The following is an 18733-nucleotide window of genomic DNA, read 5'->3' as shown; positions in this document are numbered from 1 at the left end:
CTTTTTCTGCTGGTTTCATGTTCTGTAGTGACTCCTCAGCACTGTCACTGCTAGAGATAGTTGGCTCAATGTGCCTTGTTACTATTCCTCTGCACATGGCTGTGGTACATTGGGCTGAACTGCCACCAGTGTGGAGAAGGTCCCTCTTTACATGAGTAAATCAGGGCAAGGGTGGTTCAGTTCCAGACTCCTGGAGCTAATGTGAGTTGTGCCAGCTGGGGAACTGCCCTGCATGGTGGTTTCAGCCTGGGCTCCTGCTTACACATACGTATATCGGCTAGTTTGTGCCCAAGCACACAGCATGCCCTTCAGGAGCGAGCAACAAACACCCTCCATGAGGAATCCCAGATGCAGCAGGCAGAGGTCTTCCCTCTAGTGTCCACCTCAGACAGTATGGGATGAGCATGGCACCAAATTTAGTTTTCTCCACCTGGTGCTGGGTCCAGTGCAATGCCATGTCCCACCTGACTCACTCATACACCTGCTCTTATCCCTGGAGTTTTAACAATGTCAGGCTGCTGGGCTGCCACATGGCACTGTATTCCAGGGATTTAAAAATGGTGGAGAAAACCACAAAAAATGTCTTGGAGGTCATGTGGGACAACTGATGAGGGAAGATAGGAAACACTTGATGCTTTTGGGCCAAGGCTTGTGGGTCAAGGCTCTCCCTCGAGGCCAGCTACAAAGGCCATGTAGAAACAGCTATATAGAACAGAGGTTGGATTAAATTCCAACAGAGCAGTCTGAAACACACCTGAATTCTCTGTGCAAGTTGGGGGTAAGATAAGAGTCTGGGTAACCGCTGTGCACTTTCCTGCTGTGAGGAGCATCTTTTTTCCTTTCTTTGGGCTGTGACTGTCCGTGTGGATGCCTGACCCAGCTTTCACCACTTCAGGGCAGGCTTCTCAGTACTGCAAAAGCAATTAGGTGCCTCAGGGCAGATTCTCAGCCCTTTAGCTCTTTATCCAGGTCACTTCAGATCACAGTGACCCAAAACCAGGTGAAGCATGAAAGGAGGTGATACAAGGTGATCCCCTGTCTGTAGCAAAAGTCCTTCGAGAATTGAGGCAGATAGTGCTGTGTAAATTTTGAAATGCTTTGTTATAGATTGCAGCAGACAGTCTCACCTGGGTAACTTACAAATGGTGCATGTTTTTGCAAGTGAGATTACTAGAACCAAACTCTCAGCACCGGCGGGGACAGAACTGCTTTTTTCATAGTCAAAACACAGGCCTTTTTTTCTTTTGTGTTACCGCTACATTGAATTGTTGTACTGGCTGGCAAAAATCTGTGGTAAGATTTCAGGAGACTACTGCTAGCCATTAGGGATACAGAGTAACAAGTTCTTTTATCAGAGTAATTACAACACTTACTCAGGCATCTGAGTGAAGCTTCCCTGCTAATTACCGCTGGGTCTCAACTTACTGCCGGGAAGGCCGGTATGTTGGCAGACTTGCATGATGTGCAGGTCTCTCAGTTACTCCACACCAGTTTCAGGCCAGGCTCCGAGTTTAAGACTCACCAGTGTTGTTCTGCTCACACTGAAGGAGAACCAGGATTGCACATCGTCAGGGCTTCTCCAACTGTAAAGAGTGAGTAAATGTGATCTATGCCAATGTTGGCAAAGGGATACGAGTATGCTCTGGGTTTTTATATGTAGCTATATCTGTATCAAGTGGTAAGTAATCCTGCCTAGAAGAAACTACAGTTCTGTGCAATTGTACTAGTTGTAGTTACGCATGTTCCTGCTTCAGTGTTTTTCACTTCTGTGCTGGAACTGATCATTCGAGTTGTGTACAAAATACTCCCGGGGCACTCTGACCGCTACAGTACTGCTACAGAAGAGAAAGCTCGGAAGTGAAAGGCACCGTCAAGCGGCCGCTGTTACCTCCGGGCCCTGGCTGCGGGGTGCAGCCTGCAGGGCGCCGTGCCTGCGCACGCCGGTGCTTCTGCCCGTGCTGCGCTGCCATCTGATGGGCGCCAACAGCCCAGTAACTAGTGCTGCTCCTTACCGCACAGTACGCCCGCTGGCGTCTATCTGCTTCTATATTCACAAATTCTCTTTAAATAATCTTGGGGAAGCAGATACTGAGCGTCCATCTGTTATTCATCGTACGAGTACAGCAATACAGCTGTATCAAAAAGCAACTGTTTGCTGGTTTCCCCCCCTCTCTCCCTAAGTGTCTCCTCACACGTACCTAAGCAGAGTTCACTTGATAAACTGTTTCTGTCCTGACTTTGTATGTATTCTTCCTGGAAGACTCCAGATCATTCCTGTGATTTCTGTCCACAAGAGATGCCTGCTTAAAGCCACCCATGTCACACAGTGGGAGCAGCTGGAAAGTACCCTCCCCAAACTATCTGGCCTTAGCTTCCCCCCAGGGAAAATATGTTTACAGGTAATATACACACAGCAGCCCTTGTCACTCCTCACCCTAGCACAGTACTCTTCTGCCATTCAGTCAGCTGCCCACGCTTCTTTTCCCTGGGAGAGCTGTGTTCAGCAATACAAACGGTGAACATCTTGTGTGTCCGGCACAGCTGCGAGTAAACCAGGATGAACCCATGGAAGATTACCCCCTGAAGGTAGAGGGTGGCAAAGAGGACGACTCCTGCAGCAGCACCCGCCGTTTTGGGATGGGGCAGACCACTAAAGACCAAATGAGGACCAACGTCATCAATGAGATCATAAGCACAGAGAGAGACTACATCAAGCATCTGAAGGACATTTGTGAGGTAATGGAAAAAAGGGGGAAGCGAACGTAAGAACTTGTTTGAAGGGTAACAGAATATGCCCCATTCTTGCCCAAAGAGAGACCCTAAGCAAGTAACTTTTCTGAAAATGAGACTATTTCCACCAGAGCTTGTTCTGATAAACGGCACTGCATGCTCGGAAAACAGAAGACAATTCATTACAGTAATATCCCAAATCCCTCTGTATTTGGAGCACCCACTTGGGCTCTGATTAAATGGAATTGATTGAATTTGCTAAGCCAGAGAAAAAGCAAATGTCTAGCATTGCTGTCCTCTTTAATACATGTTCTGTGGTAATATAATCAGCAACCCCAGCCTTCAGGCAAGTCATGCTCAGATCGAAACAACTGGGGGATTTTCAGCCAATTAGGTCTTTCAATTGCAAATATGCTGAACATTGCGACACCTCTTCTAAAAGAGACCCGGTACACCGGGGCAAACGAAGGTAATTGGTGAGGGTTTTGCAGGAACATAGTTCTTCACTGAAATGACACAAAAACGTAGTGCCTTCCAGGAAAGCCAGCTGGGGGAAAGCAGCACACACTTACCAGACAGGCCTTTCCTCCTGCAGTGTCCCCCCCATGTCCTTTGTGCACTCCTCCTCCCTTGAGTCAACCAGGCATTTCCTAATACAAGCATCCAAACCAGATCCACAACTGGATTTAATTGGTCTAAACCCATCAGTGGATCAGCGCTGGGGTCAGAACACCCAGTAGCCTGCAGACAGACAAAGGTGGGTTTCACAGGAGGGAAAGCTGCCATGGGACTCCCAAGTGTGGATTACAGTATCCTCTAAGGCAGTGATGATGTAACTGTGGCTGAGTTTCTGTTTCCACCATGTTTTGGGTAGTTATCAGAGGAAATCATAGCTAGAACATGGAAGCAGCTATGCAGGAAGGGGGTACAGGAACCCGGTGTACAGCTGACTACAGTTCACGGGGTTTTCTGTCGATAACCAAAGGCCACAGAGCAAATGCCCACCAAGTTTTCCCATTTGTTTTCCTCCTAGGGTTATATTAAGCAGTGCCGCAAAAGAGCCGACATGTTTACAGAAGAACAGCTGAAGACAATCTTTGGGAATATTGAGGACATCTACAGGTGCCAGAAGAAATTTGTTAAAGCACTAGAGAAGAAATTCAACAAAGACCACCCACATTTGAGTGAGGTTGGCTCATGCTTCTTGGAATATGTAAGTAAATTTGACTTTGTGGGAAAGGGGTAGCTGAGCGTGGATTAAGCCAAAGGATTTAGAAACCGATCTAACTGAATTGAAGCTCTGTTTAAAAAATCCCACCGAACCAAATTAAATGCTACCCCCTACCCTGTCCAACCACTACCCACCTCCCAACGCAACATCCTCTAGCTCTTGTGGCTGTGGAAAGAACACTTACAAAGGTGCCTCAGTGTCTGAGCACTATACTCCCTGCCAGACAGTGCTCCTCGAGGCAAAAATGTAGGAAGATTCCAAAATACTGTGCTGGACCTGAGTTTACAGCTGTGGCATTTTCGGGTCAGTGCAGGATCAGCAATGGCTGATTTCGACCATTACAAACATGCAGCTGAGCACAGGCCAGAATACATGGAAATGTCTTGCTCTTACAGATAAGCAGCACATCCTGTAATTTGTAATATACCCTGCCCAACCCCTGCTTCAGGTCTCTGGGCTTCAAAGTTAGGGCAGGATACAAATTACTGAACAGCCCCATGTGATACTCGAGCAGGACCTGCACTGGGAACTCACACACAGCAGTCTGAGGCAAGCCATCACCCTCAGGAACACGGACAGTAAATCGTTTCGTTTCCCTTGCAGCAAACAGAGTTTCAGATATACTCTGAATACTGCAACAACCACCCCAACGCCTGCATGGAGCTGTCCCGCCTCGCCAAAGTTAACAAGTACGTCTACTTCTTCGAAGCCTGCCGCCTGCTGCAGAAGATGATTGACATCTCACTGGATGGGTTTCTGCTGACTCCTGTGCAGAAAATCTGCAAATACCCACTGCAACTGGCTGAACTGCTCAAATACACCAACCCCCAGCACAGGTAGGTCAGCACGGTGGGGAGGGAAGGAGCGAGACTGGTCTCATGGAAAAGGACTAATGCAGAATTGCGTATGGAGGAGGGTAGCTTGCCAAGAGCAGCCGATACCATGGTTCTTCCGTGTTACCTTGTAGAAACCAGGGGGGAAAAAAGTATTTTTCTATCAAATACATAATTTTTCATTAAAGTAGCACTGGGTTTTCCTGTCTGTTACAGATCTGGACTTGCAAGGTTCACCTTATAATGGTACTTTTCTATTTCATTTGGCCCACGTATTTCTGGCACCAGCACATACATACTTTGGAGTTAAAATTTGTTTCTAATGGTGGTGTTGAAAACTTTGCCTCCAAAAGCACTGGTTGAATATACCCCAAAATGCCCATGTCACTACCCCACAGCATGTCAGGGCTGTGTAGCAGTCATGCGCTTTGCCCAGTGCTTCACCAGCAGGAAGTCATGGCCTACAGCTGTCAGGCCATGCACACTGGCCACTTCAGCACCAGCTCTGAAGCCTCCAAATCCATTGCTCAGTAAAGGCACTGCCCTTGGCTCAAATAACTATATCACTTAATCAAGCATCTGAAATAATTAGCTACAGAAATAAAACATGAAAAATCTGTCTTAAAAGTGTTGATACTGGTCCATTGTGGCTTGACTTAATTTTACCTTCCTAAGTGCAGCACTGATATTTCACAGAATGGTTTTAAGCATGTCTTACTAGATTTATAAGCATGATGTTCTGAAGCCGACCTCTGAACAGAAAGCTTCTCGATGCAGTACACAGATGTTTGGGAAATTATGTTGGAAACGAGTTGTGCAGAACAGCTCCTTCCCAGCTACTTAAACTCAGAAGTAGCTGGTGGCAGCAGATGGTTTGTGGGGGAGGGTAGATCAGCTTCTGTCTCACCCTTCCAGGTAAAACCTACCTGAAATGAAGCCAGTTATTGCTGATCTGCCTTACCTATGCATGGCAGACTCAGTCCCTGTATGCAAGTGGTGCATTATGAATATATTGCATTATGTTGCAGAAAACACCCAAGGCTTGGAAAGCCCTGGAGATTCTTCCAGCAACTTGTATTTACACCTCTGTGGCTGAACTTGCTTGCTTACCCCCTTCCCTTCCACACACCGGGCCTGGATTTGTTACAAGACTGTAATCTGGGCCTCTAAGCCAGCACGCGTCTGAAACCTGTACCTCTGACTTCCAGCAGAAACCAGCTGGGACAGAACCGCAAGTGGAACTCGTGTTTTCTGCTCTCCAGCCCTAGGCCGAGCCCGACTGCACTCCTTTGGAGCGTAGGTACAATAAGCACACGTCATTTTGTCATGCCTAACACCTCTGCCCTACCGTAGGGATTTTAAAGACGTCGAAGCTGCCTTAAATGCCATGAAGAACGTTGCTCGGCTCATCAATGAGAGAAAGCGGCGGCTGGAGAACATTGACAAAATTGCTCAGTGGCAGAGTTCGATAGAAGACTGGGAGGTAAGAGACTTAATTTTGCCATGAATTGAACGTTCTGCGTTGCCCCTCTTCTCCCCCTGCAACAGCTTCTGTCTACAGCAGGATTTTCGTAAGGATTACAGTCTAGCCCTGCTTCAGGTCAGCTGCCCCTCTTTGTGTGCGTTCGTTCTTTTATTTAGACAGATACAATCTTTTAGTACAACAGAAATGTTCTAGTGCGTAACAGCTACACCAGCTGCCTTTGCATGCTCCCCGAGATTTCTGCTTTCCCATTTTCCTTGCAGAATAAAATGAGTGCGTAGGTTAGTGAAATCCTGTTGTTTTCCTTTTGCCCCCCATTTTATCTTGAGTGATTTCAAATGCTCCCAATGGGCAGAACTGCCCCTTAATGCTCAATAGCCACATTATTCTTGCAGAAAGGCAAGCTCTGATGTAGTGACAAAGGAAGCCAAGGTTTCATGTAGACTCATTAAAACAAAAAATTAGTAAAAGAAGCAAACCCACTAATTTTCTAAATCCTACACTCAATAAAACCAGACTGTCTCCCTCCCAAGGATGTCAGGCTACGTTGTCAGCTCTCCGCTTACGTGCCTCCTTTAACGTCAGGGATGGATCAGCTGCCCTGAGCAGACTCCCTGGAAAAGGAGATCTTTTTCATTTACCACACTGTTCTTATCAAATTCAGTTCCCATTCCCCGGGTGCGAGGGGCACAGTGTCTCCCTGATGCGACAAGGACTGTCCTCCAGCCCAGCAGCTCCCTCTCATTCCCAGAAGTTTCATCAGCAGGAATTCAGGCCACCCAGGCCCCTCAGCCAGGCTGAGGTTCTCTTATGAGACTGTGGGCTTATTTCTTCTCCCCCGTTTTCAGATGGCTGAGACCCACCTGTTCTTTGTGCTGTTTTCAGGGTGAAGATGTCCTGGTCAGAAGCTCAGAACTCATCTATTCTGGGGAATTAACCAAAATCTCCCACCCTCAAGCCAAGAGCCAACAGAGGATGTTCTTCCTCTTCGATCACCAGCTCGTCTGCTGCAAGAAGGTAACCTCACTAGCCAGGCAGGAATGCTGTCTGTCACAGCACTAAAGCATTTGAGCAAACTCTCTCTTTACCCGTTTGCTTCCTTAATACTTACTAGCATCATATATGCTTCTGGCACAGAGATTTCTACGCGCATTCGTTGCGTTGTTTCCTCTGACGTCACCTGACCACAGCAATAAGCTACAGAAACCGACTACTGGCCTAATTCTTACAGCAAAAGGGAAGCACTGCGCTGCTTCTAGGGTTAGTGTATGGGTTTGTGTGCTGTATGTGTGCTCAAGTATGAGCACTGTCACCCATTTTCTTTTAAATACGTTTGGTTTTTTTCAACTGCACTTCCACATGAGATTATTATTATATTATATTATATATATAATATATATATTATATATATATGCAGCTTTGATGAAGAGCTGTGGGCCTTGACAGTCGCTAACACCATATTAACATCACATGTAAGTACAGACCATGCTATTTTTCATAACCCAAGTGATCAGTCTTCCTTGGTAGAGCAAATGAAAGGTATCTTTCATTGGAATTTCAGCACTGAACATGCCATTTTTTTTGCATAATCCATGGCATACAGGTAGCTACAGGTAACTAAGGCATGAAACCCTCACTGTTTTATCACTGCGCTCAAGTTTACTTTTTGTTGTCAACACAAAAATCAAAAGCTAATTAGGATATTTTTTTTGGCTTTCTAACTGGGACTGCAGGATTCCAATACTATTTTTTGACACACGCTTAATGAGGATTTGGGATCATGTGTACCAACACAAGCTTGCTTCTCATTCACAGCTTCTCAGGGCAGCTGATATTCCCCAATGACGGATGCCAGCCTATCCTGACCCCACCACTGAAGAAACCATGCAATTCCTCCCCTTGCTGCCAATGGTGTCAACAGGAGCTCAGTGCTTTGCAATTTCATAGAGTCAAATCCTGTATCATTTTTTTCTTACAGGACTGTAATGACTGCCACAAAGATTAAATGCTGCATCGTACCAAAGAATATGAATGCTTAAGGAAGGGATGGGACAGGGAACAGTAACATTTGTATGAGTCTGTGTGATCTCTCTTACAGGATCTTTTGCGCCGGGACATCTTGTATTATAAGAGTCGGATCAATATGGATGATATGGAAATACTGGATGTAGAAGATGGGAAGGACAAGGACTTCAATATTAGCGTGAAAAATGCATTTAAATTGCACTGCCGAGACACTGAGGAAGTCCACTTATTCTGTGCAAAAAAGCCTGAGCAGAAACAGCGCTGGCTGAAGGCATTTGAGAATGAAAGAAGACAGGTTCAGCTCGACCAAGAGACAGGTATGGGAAGAGCAGTGTTGTGAGCCAGTGGTCTTTCGATGGGTGTTGAGGGTGGTTTTTTTGTTTCTTGTTTGTTTTTTTTTTAACCACCAGCCAATGCATGGGAATGAAAGGGCAGGGAAGCAAGTCCGTGCTCCAGTCCAGCTCTGGGCTGCTGAATTGCACATCCTGGATGAATCTGTGCAATTGAAAAAAATAAAAAATGCAAACCACTGTGAGCAGACACTGCAGTATGTCCTCAGGGAGGCTGATGTGTCTTTCATGAGTTCAGGCAGGGCTGACCAAATAGTCAATACTTACATACAGCTTCCATTATTTTGCAGTACAGTGTGAGTCCCCAGCTTGGCAATATCTGTAAAAAACACGTTCAGTCAAGGGTTCTCATTGTAAAAGAGGGTTTTAATTGTTTTGTCTAAATACTGCTTAATTCAGACCTGTGATCTAATGATATTTGAGCCACAGCAGGCCTGGCTGGCAGCTTCTTCACCCAGCAAAGCGCAGGCAGTAAACCCTGCATGAGAGGTAGGGAGGGCTGTGCAGCGCAGCGCAAGCTGGGGGGAGCAGTACGTGCCCCTTCCAGCTTCGGGAGTAATTTTAGCTTGTGACCTCTCACCTCAGGCATATTCCTGCCACCGTATTTCCCTTGCTCTCTGTGCCAGTGTCTTCCATGAGATATAAAATGGTGACCTGCTGCTGACAAACTCCTATTTTATCTTCAAGGTTTTTCAATCACAGAGGTGCAGAAAAAGCAGGCAATGCTGAATGCCAGCAAGCAGCACCATACTGGGAAGCCTAAGGGTAAGTCACACCTGAACACATAAATGCTGCTAGAACCGTGTGTGTGTGTGCATGTGTCTATATTTACTATATGGGAGCACTTCCAATGAAGTGGCATTAATTCTTGAGAAAGCCAGATGGTGAGCTCTGATGTGACAATCTGCAGTATTGTTCCTGGCAGATTCAGACAGCTGGAGTCAGGAAACAATTCATAACTACAGGAAAGCTGCTTCACACCTGATTGCCGAGCACGGTGCCGGGTGCCACGGTTACATACAAACCAGCAGCTCCTGCTCAAGGGCTAGTTCACAGGCTCGCCTTAGAAGCCAGGCTCTCCAAGCAGTGCGGTACGCCCTTTGTGAAAAGACAAGATTAAGTTTTGTAGTAACCCCCATGGTGCAAAGAGGGTCCTAAAGGTCGCTGCAGCAGGGACTATTCCTGCTTGGGAAGACGCTTTGAAACCTGTATTTCTGGCAGAACACCACAGGTAGGTACCATGCGCATTGACAGAGCTCCACGTTGAACCCTGAAGACAAGGAAGACTTAGCAGCAGCCAGGGGAGCGTGTGCTCAAGAGGTTCCTGTGCCCACCGTGCTGCCAGCTGAAGATTCCTGCTACCTTATTTCATGATGCCGTCACACCTCTTTATATCCAGAGGGACAGGTGTCACTTGCTTTCCCCCTGGACCCACAGACAGGCCACCGCTTCCTCTTGGTGGTACCAGCCAGCAAGTAAATCCCAGCCCAGTCTCCAGAAAGCAAGCTTGGCTGAATTTCAAAGTCAGATGTAAGACTTGGCTGCAAACAGGGAAGTTTGGAAGGAGGCCAGACCTCTCTAACAGAGCCAAGCCCTAGGGGTGACACAGTAAAGGAGACCCCCTAAGCCAGCCCTGTCCGCAGGCTAGGCACTGACCATTACAACTCTGAAATCCACCGCAGGAAGCTGTAAGAGGCAAGACAGGCACATGCACAGCAGCTGCTTCTCCCAAAACCGCCAAAGGCAGAGGTGAAGTTTGTCACTAATGATGAGCTACAGCTGTTTAGCCCTGCTGTTGTGTTGACAGAACACCTGTCAGTTACGCTTCACATTGCTGGGCCTTCCACAGCAAAGCTGATCCCCCCCAGCAGTGCCGAAACCAAGGGTCATACTAAGGCAAACCCCGCTGACTCCCCTGCAGCTTTAACAAGGACGGGGCAGGGTGTGGGGAAGGGAGCTGTGCTCAACTAACATGCTTCCCCATCTCCTTCTCGCCGCAGCTGTCACCAGGCCATACTATGACTTTCTGATGCGTCAGAAGCATCCCACCCTGCCTACCACGCTCCCTCAGCAACAAGTCTTCATGCTGGCAGAGCCCAAGCGCAAGCCCTCGAACTTCTGGCAGAACATCAGCAGGCTGACGCCCTTCCGGAAATAAGGGCAGCCCCGTGTTTGTGCCTGAACCCCTTTCGAGAAAGCACTTTATCCGTCAGTCCTGGGAGGTGGAGCCCAGGTTCTTCCAATCCTTTGTTTACAGAGGATGGCACACGTGCTCCGGCCTTCCCTATTTATTTTGCAGACCGACTGACCGCACTGGCTCCGAGGTGAGACGCTGCGTGCGTGTGCTTGCACACACGTGTGCACTTGTGCCAGTCCCAACGAGCCAGCCTTGCACAGCGCCCAAGAGGCAAACTTCCAGGAAGAGATCACGGGAGGGAGCCTGACATGTTTCACCTAAAAAGATTTTGCTTGTCAGCTGTACTTTCTTCCCGCTGCGAACACTGCTGCTGTCTGGCAGCTGTCAGAGGGGACAGTGGCTGATACACCTGCTGGCTTCCTGCCCACTGACACGCTCCAAACAGTTCAGAGTCATTGACACGATACATTTTCCGTGGAGGGATAAACCCTTCTGCTCTCTGCCCACCCCCACTCCCCACGTTTCTCAGAGACACGATCCTCCTCCACCGCCTCACTCATTCAGTTAGCCTTGGCAGGCACTCAGCCAACAGTGAGTATCGCACTGTGACCTTTTCCTTCCCTTTAGTTCAACACCACTGATGATGAACTAGATAGTACTTTAAACTGTGCCAATCAACCTGCAGCATGAGTAAAGTTCAAGAATCTGTCTAGTGGGTTTGAGTTACGCAAGTTAGAGAAAAGTGTGCCTAATTAATACCGTACTCAATTCCTTAGATTCTCATCTCTCCATCATTCTGCCATATTTCCTGGCCAATGAAAATGCTCATCGTTTGTAATGTGTTTATTTATGGTAAAAATCAGAACTGTGTATTTTGTAAGTCTGTAATTGTTCTTGTCAGATGTTGTTAACTTGATGCCTGTTTTGTCTATTATTTTTTTTTTTAAAGAAAGGTCAATATTTGCAAACCTAGCTCCCAGAAGTCAGAGTCTACAGTTCAACTCTGAAAGATGATTGTTATGCAAACTCCCACAGACCCTCAATTCAAGGGGTATTACGACAGGTCTTTGCCACCTTTAAAAAGATGGAAAGCCACTTTAAAAAGGCCTAGATTTGGCATTAAGAGCCTCGCATTAAGTACCCAAGTTTCAAACTGTGGCCAAAAAGAATTAATTTAAACCTTGGTTAGCAAAAGGAAAGATTTGCCTTACCATAGTGAGAGTTAGAAGCCATACTGACTGAATTCCTTAGCTTAGGAGACATCCTGTGACAGTGGAAGGAAGACGCCAGCTCATTCCAACGACGCTAGTGTGAGTGAGCATTAACTGCCCGCAGAGCTCAGAAATCCAGTGTTTGTTGATGCTGTAGCTGACCAAAGTCTGGTCATCCAGGGATATCTGAATTCAGTAGCATGTACAAAGTCATTCTTGCACTATATCTTTCCCCCAGACCAGGGGTAACATTTAATTTCATAAAGAAACTTGTAAAAGTGACTCTCAGCCTGTGTTTGTCTCCAACATGTCTGTGTGAACTTGTTTCTCTTCAAAGTCACTGTAGGGATTCTGCTTTTGCACTCCAGAAGTGACCACTGATCAGTAGAAGCCGTGCTAGGTTATCCTCCAAGCCATCCTTGGGGTGGAAGACTGGTGAAGCAGAGACCGTACTGGAGACGTGCTGATCACTTAGGACACTGATCAAGGTTAGGAAGTCACCAGTTCCCAAATTCCCGCTAGTTACTTAAAACACATGTCTAGGAAACATCAGAAAAGTGCAGGGGATGCTCAAGCCCACTTTGAGCAACATAGAATTAAGGAGTACCAGGAAGCGTGAAGAAGTACAGATGTAAAGAGAACCCATGGGTCCTCCCGGGACCTGCCCAGCCTACGCCCCTGCCCTTCTCCCTGGGCAAACACCTACCCCCATGCTCTTCTCCCAGGCAGAACCAGCTGTCACATCACTGTGCAATATGCTGCTACAGAGAATGGCAACCAAAACCCAACAATGCCCCCTAACCCTTCCCTCTCATGCAGAAGCACAAGAGATGTCTGCCCATGGAAGGTTTGGCACTTCCCCTTCCCCCTGTGTCACCCCAAGGAACAGAGGAAAGCGGGGGTCACCAAACTGGAAGCAGTGCCTTGAAATGCTGCCCACTGCATTTGTCTGGCATTCGTCAGAGACGCCTCTCTAACGGCACGTAGCAGCTGGGAAACTGAGCCAGTGGGAACTGCAGGAACGGCCTTCAAACGCTGCACAGACAGGTGTGGGTCACTGCAATGGGGCGAGGGACAAACCGCCCCTGCACCCACCCTCACCGCACGTTACCTCCCGCTCGGCGCTGCCCTCACCCCTCACACCAGCCAGAGCCCAGCGCAGCTGAGCTCTCAGCAGCCAACACGAAGGGCTTTGGACAGTCAGGTCTCTCAACCTGAACTAAAATACAGAACCTCTGCACAAGAGGACAGGGTGTCGATACTTGGGGGGTGTGGGGGCTAACCAAAAAAAAAAAAAAAGAGGTAAAGAAAATAATCAGGCTCTGCAAGAAGCCACTGAGCTCGGGCTGCACTACCTCTTGCCAGGGACCACAATGAGCAGTGACACCTCACAGACCCGTGCCAGCTTACGGAGCACCCCGGTGCCCTGAGCATTGCATGGTTTGGACATCTCCCCCCCCCCCCCCCACCCCACCCCCTCAGGTCTAACCACTGGGAAGAGCTGCCTGCCCACAGCACAGCCTCCGCCAGCTGCCACAGGCTGCAGCCCTGGTGCCTGCCCTGCTCCCCCGGCAGGGCGAGGACAGCAGCTCTACTGAGCTAACCCAGACATGGCAACCGGTGGTCCTCAGGGCTGCTCCCAGTCCCCCCCAGCTACACAAATACCAGCGTAACAGCCTTTTGCAACAGCATCCACCCCCCCAACAAGCTTAAGCCTTTGCCCACACATGCTCACATATGTCAACCACCCCGTGCTTGCTGCACTGCTGTGCTCGCCCCAAGAGCAAGCCACCAGCAGGGTGGCACAGCACCCATAGCACTGAATCACCCCTGCTGCACTCACGCTGAGCACAGCAACGCACCCGTGGGCTGGCACAGCACCCACAGCGCTGAATTACCCCGCTGCGCTGCCCCTGCCAGCACGGGCTCAGCCAGCACCCATCGGTAACAGCAGGCAGTTGTCACTGTTGTGTTTACCCCAGTGTCTGCACCCTCCTTTCCTTATCCATGGCGTGTTTATTTTGATTGGCCAGGAAGAAAAAAAATAATAGTATCTGTTGGCACAGCAGCGATCAATTTTCTGAGTTTCTCAGCTTTGTAGTTAGTGGGGGAGGAACGCTGGATGGGCCCAGTGAACCTAGGCTGGAAGGGCCCTCGGACCACCCCACGGCACCCTCAAAGCAAGACCAGCCCTGAAGCTGCAACAGGTTTCTCATGGTCTCACCCAGCTGCTATCCACGTTGTGCTCGGACCTCTTCAGCTCCCTGTTCATACCTCACTGTCCCCATCATGGAAATATGTTCTTACACCTTTTGGAAGCTTCTCTTGCTGCAACTTCTGTTTTTCATTTGTATGTTGCTTTATAAACGCAACTGTGCATCTACCTACCCTCCCCTACCGCCCCGACCCAGTCTACTGAACAACACAGGGCGACAGTGGCACAGTACTCTGAGGTGCAGCAGCTTTGAAGGCCAATGAAAAAAAATAATAACCCTGCCCTCCCCTGCTAAAACACATGCAAGAATTGGCTAGTACTATCTGTGTAGCAATACTCTGAACAGTAAATACACATAGAGTTGTTTATCAGATTATTTATCACCTCTTCCACAACTTCATATCTGACCAGTGCACACAAAGGATTTATAGAGAGAAACTTTTTATAGAAATCTTTTTAAGTGACAAAACAGACTTCTCTGGCCAAACAGTCAATGAAAAGTTACTACTTTCTGGTAGAGAGAAATACATTCTCTGCTTGACTGTCGGTACTTTTCCTAAAAAGTGTCTTCAGTTGGGATTCTAGTCTTGCAAGAAACATTTGGAGCTAGGATCCGATCCCCTATGCAAGACTGAAATCAGGTACAAAAGCTGATCACACTGAAGGAGGCGGAAATCTTGTAACGCAGTAGACGGAGTTACAGCGCGACGCTGACAGGTAAGGATCAAACCCACTTTGCTGAGCGCACCTACCCACGCACCGGCCCGGCCCCAGACCGCTGTGTACATCTGGCAGCGCTCAGCAAGCAGCGCCATCCTTCACCTTCCACCCAGCACTACTTCCCGATTCTCTCACCACACCACCTATTAACTCCTGAACAAACTGTGTATCGGATCACGTGTAACCTCCATGGGTGTTAAATAAGAAGTCACCTCATCTCCTGTTACTGATTAAATGGTAAATTGTATGTGTTAGACAGCGGTAACAGAATAACCAACACAATTTCCCCGCCTCTTCACCCTGGCATCTGGATTTTGAGTGGCTCCTCACATTGTACTGCCATTTAGAAGTATCGGGGAGAACGCGTGTGTAGGACAGAAAGCACTGATGTACACAGTACGTAGATTCACACAGTCACAATGTAAACTCGTAATAAAGGGTTTGCCTGGCATATGAACAACAGGTCAAGTACAGCTTCTGTCAAGCTTTCTGAGCTTACCGAACACCACAATCTCACCAGATTCACAAGAATCCATTTGAAACATGAATAAGCAGAGATGTGAGACTTCAGTACCCACTCCTCTGGAGACAAACCTTCTGCGTGGCCAGAGATGCAAAACAAACCGAAGCTCCTGACCTGGGTCTGAACAGCACCAATCATTCCGGATTTCAGGGTAGAACTTACCTAAACTACTCCGACAAATACTTCTGCATTGAGTTATATAAAGAGGACAAGACTACTCAATCCAGGGGTGGTTGGGGTTTTGTTTTGGGTTTTGTTTGTTTTTTTGGTTTTTTGGTTTTTGGTGGTTTTTTTTAGGGATTTTGGCACTATTTGTTCCCCTCACTCTGTAGCTACCTGTTTAGGACAGCCCTGATTCTTAATGAGTAAACCTGCCCAGATACACCTGGACAAGAAAGACACAGACTTATGTAAAGCATATGAACCATTCAGAAGAACAATTTGCTGAAGCTACCAGTAAAATTAAGAGAACCAGTGGCTGCTAAACAATCTAGTATCTGTTCTAACAAAACACTAACAAAAAAAGGCCCTCTGTTTTGAACTATTAGTTTAGAACAACCGAGTCAGAAAAGGTGGGTGCATAGACTAGAAAAATGCCTACGCTCCACGTTTAGATAGCATCAAAAGCAGCACAAACTGTCTTTGTACTAAAACAAAATAACAAATAGCTCTGTTTCCACGGAGCTGGAGGCTGCCTTTACCTTAGGAGCCGTGGGGCGCAGGGTGAGGAGGAGCCCTGTCTCCGCTGCCCTAGCCCCTTGCCTTGCTGCGGGTAATTCCAGCTGCCCAGGATGCTGCTCTGCAAAACCCGTGTGTCAGGCTGCCGTGCGAAGCCCGGGCTGTGCAGACCACCTGCGTGGGTGTCCAAGTGGCCTCCTGGAACCATCCGAGAGCCAGGCCTCCCGGCGCTGAGCGGGACCGCTCCCAGCTGAGGCATCCACAAGTAGCAGCCATTCCAAGAGATCCTGGCTTCAGACTGAAAACACTACATTTATTGGGATGCCAGAATGACAGAAATTAGCTTTCTTAATAAAAAGGCCTTTGATCTTTTGCAGTATGTCAGAACATCAGGCTGTGCTTCTCCAGATTTACTGCAGTGGAAGCACATGTTCATGTAACAGCAGAATTAAATATTATCAATCCTGCCGCTGATTTTTAAATACCAGGCTTTTGAACAAGTATTGTACCCCTTGCCACACCGACTGCTCAAGAACTTTGTCAGCGTCTGTGAGGTGGTACAGCTTCCAGCAAGCACTGGTTTCTCATTGTGCTGTTCTTACTTCAACTGGTTTAAATCCTCACGCCAAGTTTCCCCATGTACCTGCCCACGAGGGTTACGGCATTGCAATACCTGCGGACAGCGACCGCAGCAGCACAAGCCCCGACGCTTTATGCAGGGAGCGCTTCACACTTCACCCAGCCACGGGAGCCTCAGCCTGTACCTGCTGCTACTCGGGTTTTCGGCCAGAGTCACCAGGACACGGCACCACCAAGCAGCAGAACCACATCGGCACCATCACCAGGTTCCAACTCGGATGTCCCATACCAGCCTACCGGGAGAAAGTCCCTGTCCCCAGAGCTCCCAGCCTAAGCAAAGTGGCAGGATCAGGTCTTCAGGTAAGTAATGGGTTAAGAAGAGCAGCTGTGCTAATGGATAAAAATTCACTGAAAAAATCAGAGGTGTTTTCAGACTGTTCCAACTTCCTGAAGATGCAGCACTGCTCATGCAGTTCAATAGCGCAGGAAGGGAACCGTTCTTGGAAGCAGCAGAGACACGCTCAGAGCGACGCCAGCGCAGGGAGGCACCCACAAGCACGGACAGAAGCCAGAACGCACCCTGCATGTTCCTGCCGAGCGGCGACCTGGGTTTCACCTGCCTTGGTGGCCACAGCCACACGGCTCCGGCTGAGGGGCCAAGGGACGCTCTTCCCAGCCACCAGCCATCGCGCTCGCCCTGCCTTGGGACTAACGCCTCGCTCCACACTTCGTTTCTCACCGTGCCTCCCACGTTTCCCTAACAAGCAGCTACTAAAATCCCATGGCTTTGGCAGCGCTGGTGGGTTTAGAAAAAAATACAGGCTGCTTGTTCTTTTTACATAACGCTCCTGTCATTTTCCTTCCTGCAACTACGCCGCTCTTCTCTGCACGTAGTAAGCTTTTCTTTTGCACAACTTTGCTACCAAAGCAGCTCCCTGTTGTACAGCCTGTGCAAACGAAGTACTTTGTGATACTGAACCCAGACTTGTGTACCTTTGCGTGTGACTGTTTACATATACATTTGTGAGATGGGAAATAAACAAGCTATCAACTTTACTCTTGTCTACTTCTGCAATGCCCCCATAAAACACGAACTAGCGAGTATACAAAATAAGCCTTTGTACCTGGCACAACCAAATGGAGCTATGTAACAGCATTCTGCTTAAGAGTTCCTTCCATCTTTCCACACCAGCTTCTTCCCCCTTTCTTAGAAGCGGCAGCCCGCCTGCACATCCATTACCTAGGCTTGATAATAATTTGGGATATTTTCTTTAACCTCCAGCAACCTGAAACATGCGCTATCTGAATCACACCATCCAGAAAAACCTTACCCCCCACTTCAGCCACGCCAGCATTCCCACACAGAGGGGGCACAGCCTCTGACCTCAGCTGTGAGGTTCACGCGACCACAATTCTTACAATAAGGCTGGTAAAAGCAAAACTCCTCTTCCTGAAGCATCAACTTGTCTATGTATTTTACCCCTCTTGCTCAGAAAAGCACAAGCTATTGTAGAACACTACAAAATCGATTCCTTTAGCCCCCAGATGAAGTTCCAGCTGCACTGATTGAAACTGACGGTTGGGCTGCTCGGTGCCACATTGTCTGTTGAGTCTGAGTTACCTCTCAGCCCACCAAGGTCTATAGCTATAGGTTACTTGTACCCATCAGGCTCAGCAGTCTTCCCTGCAGGTCTGCCATTCCCTCCGTAACACGGACAATACAACTTCCCGTAGCTACCAAGGTCCTCCTACTGCTGTAGAATATATGTTGTTTGGTTTGGTGTTTTTTTTTTTTTTTAATGAGTCACATGGAGCCCATTCTATTCTGGCTGATTTAAGACAGGATAGCTAATAGCCTGATGGATTTTGAAATAAAATCCAGAAGAGCATTTGGCCTCCCCCACAAGTCAGGCATTTTATCCCCATCATGCAGCGACACCTTCTACCCCAGCGCTAGGACTGACATTTCCTACAAAGGAAGGCTCTCAGGTAAAAAACAATCAGTGCATCACCCCCAG

At 48.1% G+C, this 18733-nt stretch overlaps 1 protein-coding gene and 1 long non-coding RNA gene across 6 annotated transcripts in view; one reads left to right on the top strand and one right to left on the bottom strand.

The window, feature by feature from the left end:
- The window catches only part of ARHGEF4 (Rho guanine nucleotide exchange factor 4), a 228568-nt gene extending 216286 nt beyond the window's left edge, over nt 1-12282 (top strand). For all 5 annotated transcript variants that reach the window (XM_027779548.2, XM_027779546.2, XM_027779547.2 and 2 more), the window contains 8 exons: nt 2542-2736; nt 3764-3943; nt 4565-4797; nt 6148-6277; nt 7163-7294; nt 8376-8619; nt 9340-9417; nt 10653-12282. In XM_027779548.2, the coding sequence (XP_027635349.2) occupies nt 2542-2736; nt 3764-3943; nt 4565-4797; nt 6148-6277; nt 7163-7294; nt 8376-8619; nt 9340-9417; nt 10653-10810 (1350 nt within the window). In that variant the 3' untranslated portion in view covers nt 10811-12282. The remainder of the gene's footprint in view (nt 1-2541; nt 2737-3763; nt 3944-4564; nt 4798-6147; nt 6278-7162; nt 7295-8375; nt 8620-9339; nt 9418-10652) is intronic.
- On the bottom strand, nt 8626-12081 carry LOC114010734 (uncharacterized). The gene is made up of 3 exons (XR_003552354.2): nt 12001-12081; nt 8920-8971; nt 8626-8797 (listed from the first exon to the last, which is right to left on the bottom strand). It is a non-coding gene; the product is annotated as an uncharacterized LOC114010734 (long non-coding RNA).
- Nucleotides 12283-18733: the final 6451 nt, after the last annotated feature.

The sequence above is a fragment of the Falco peregrinus genome, chromosome 12 (genome assembly GCF_023634155.1).
Source record: "Falco peregrinus isolate bFalPer1 chromosome 12, bFalPer1.pri, whole genome shotgun sequence".
Taxonomy (NCBI): domain Eukaryota; kingdom Metazoa; phylum Chordata; class Aves; order Falconiformes; family Falconidae; genus Falco; species Falco peregrinus.
The sequence above is the reverse complement of the archived record's forward strand: the minus strand, read 5'-3'. Positions and strand labels throughout refer to the sequence as shown.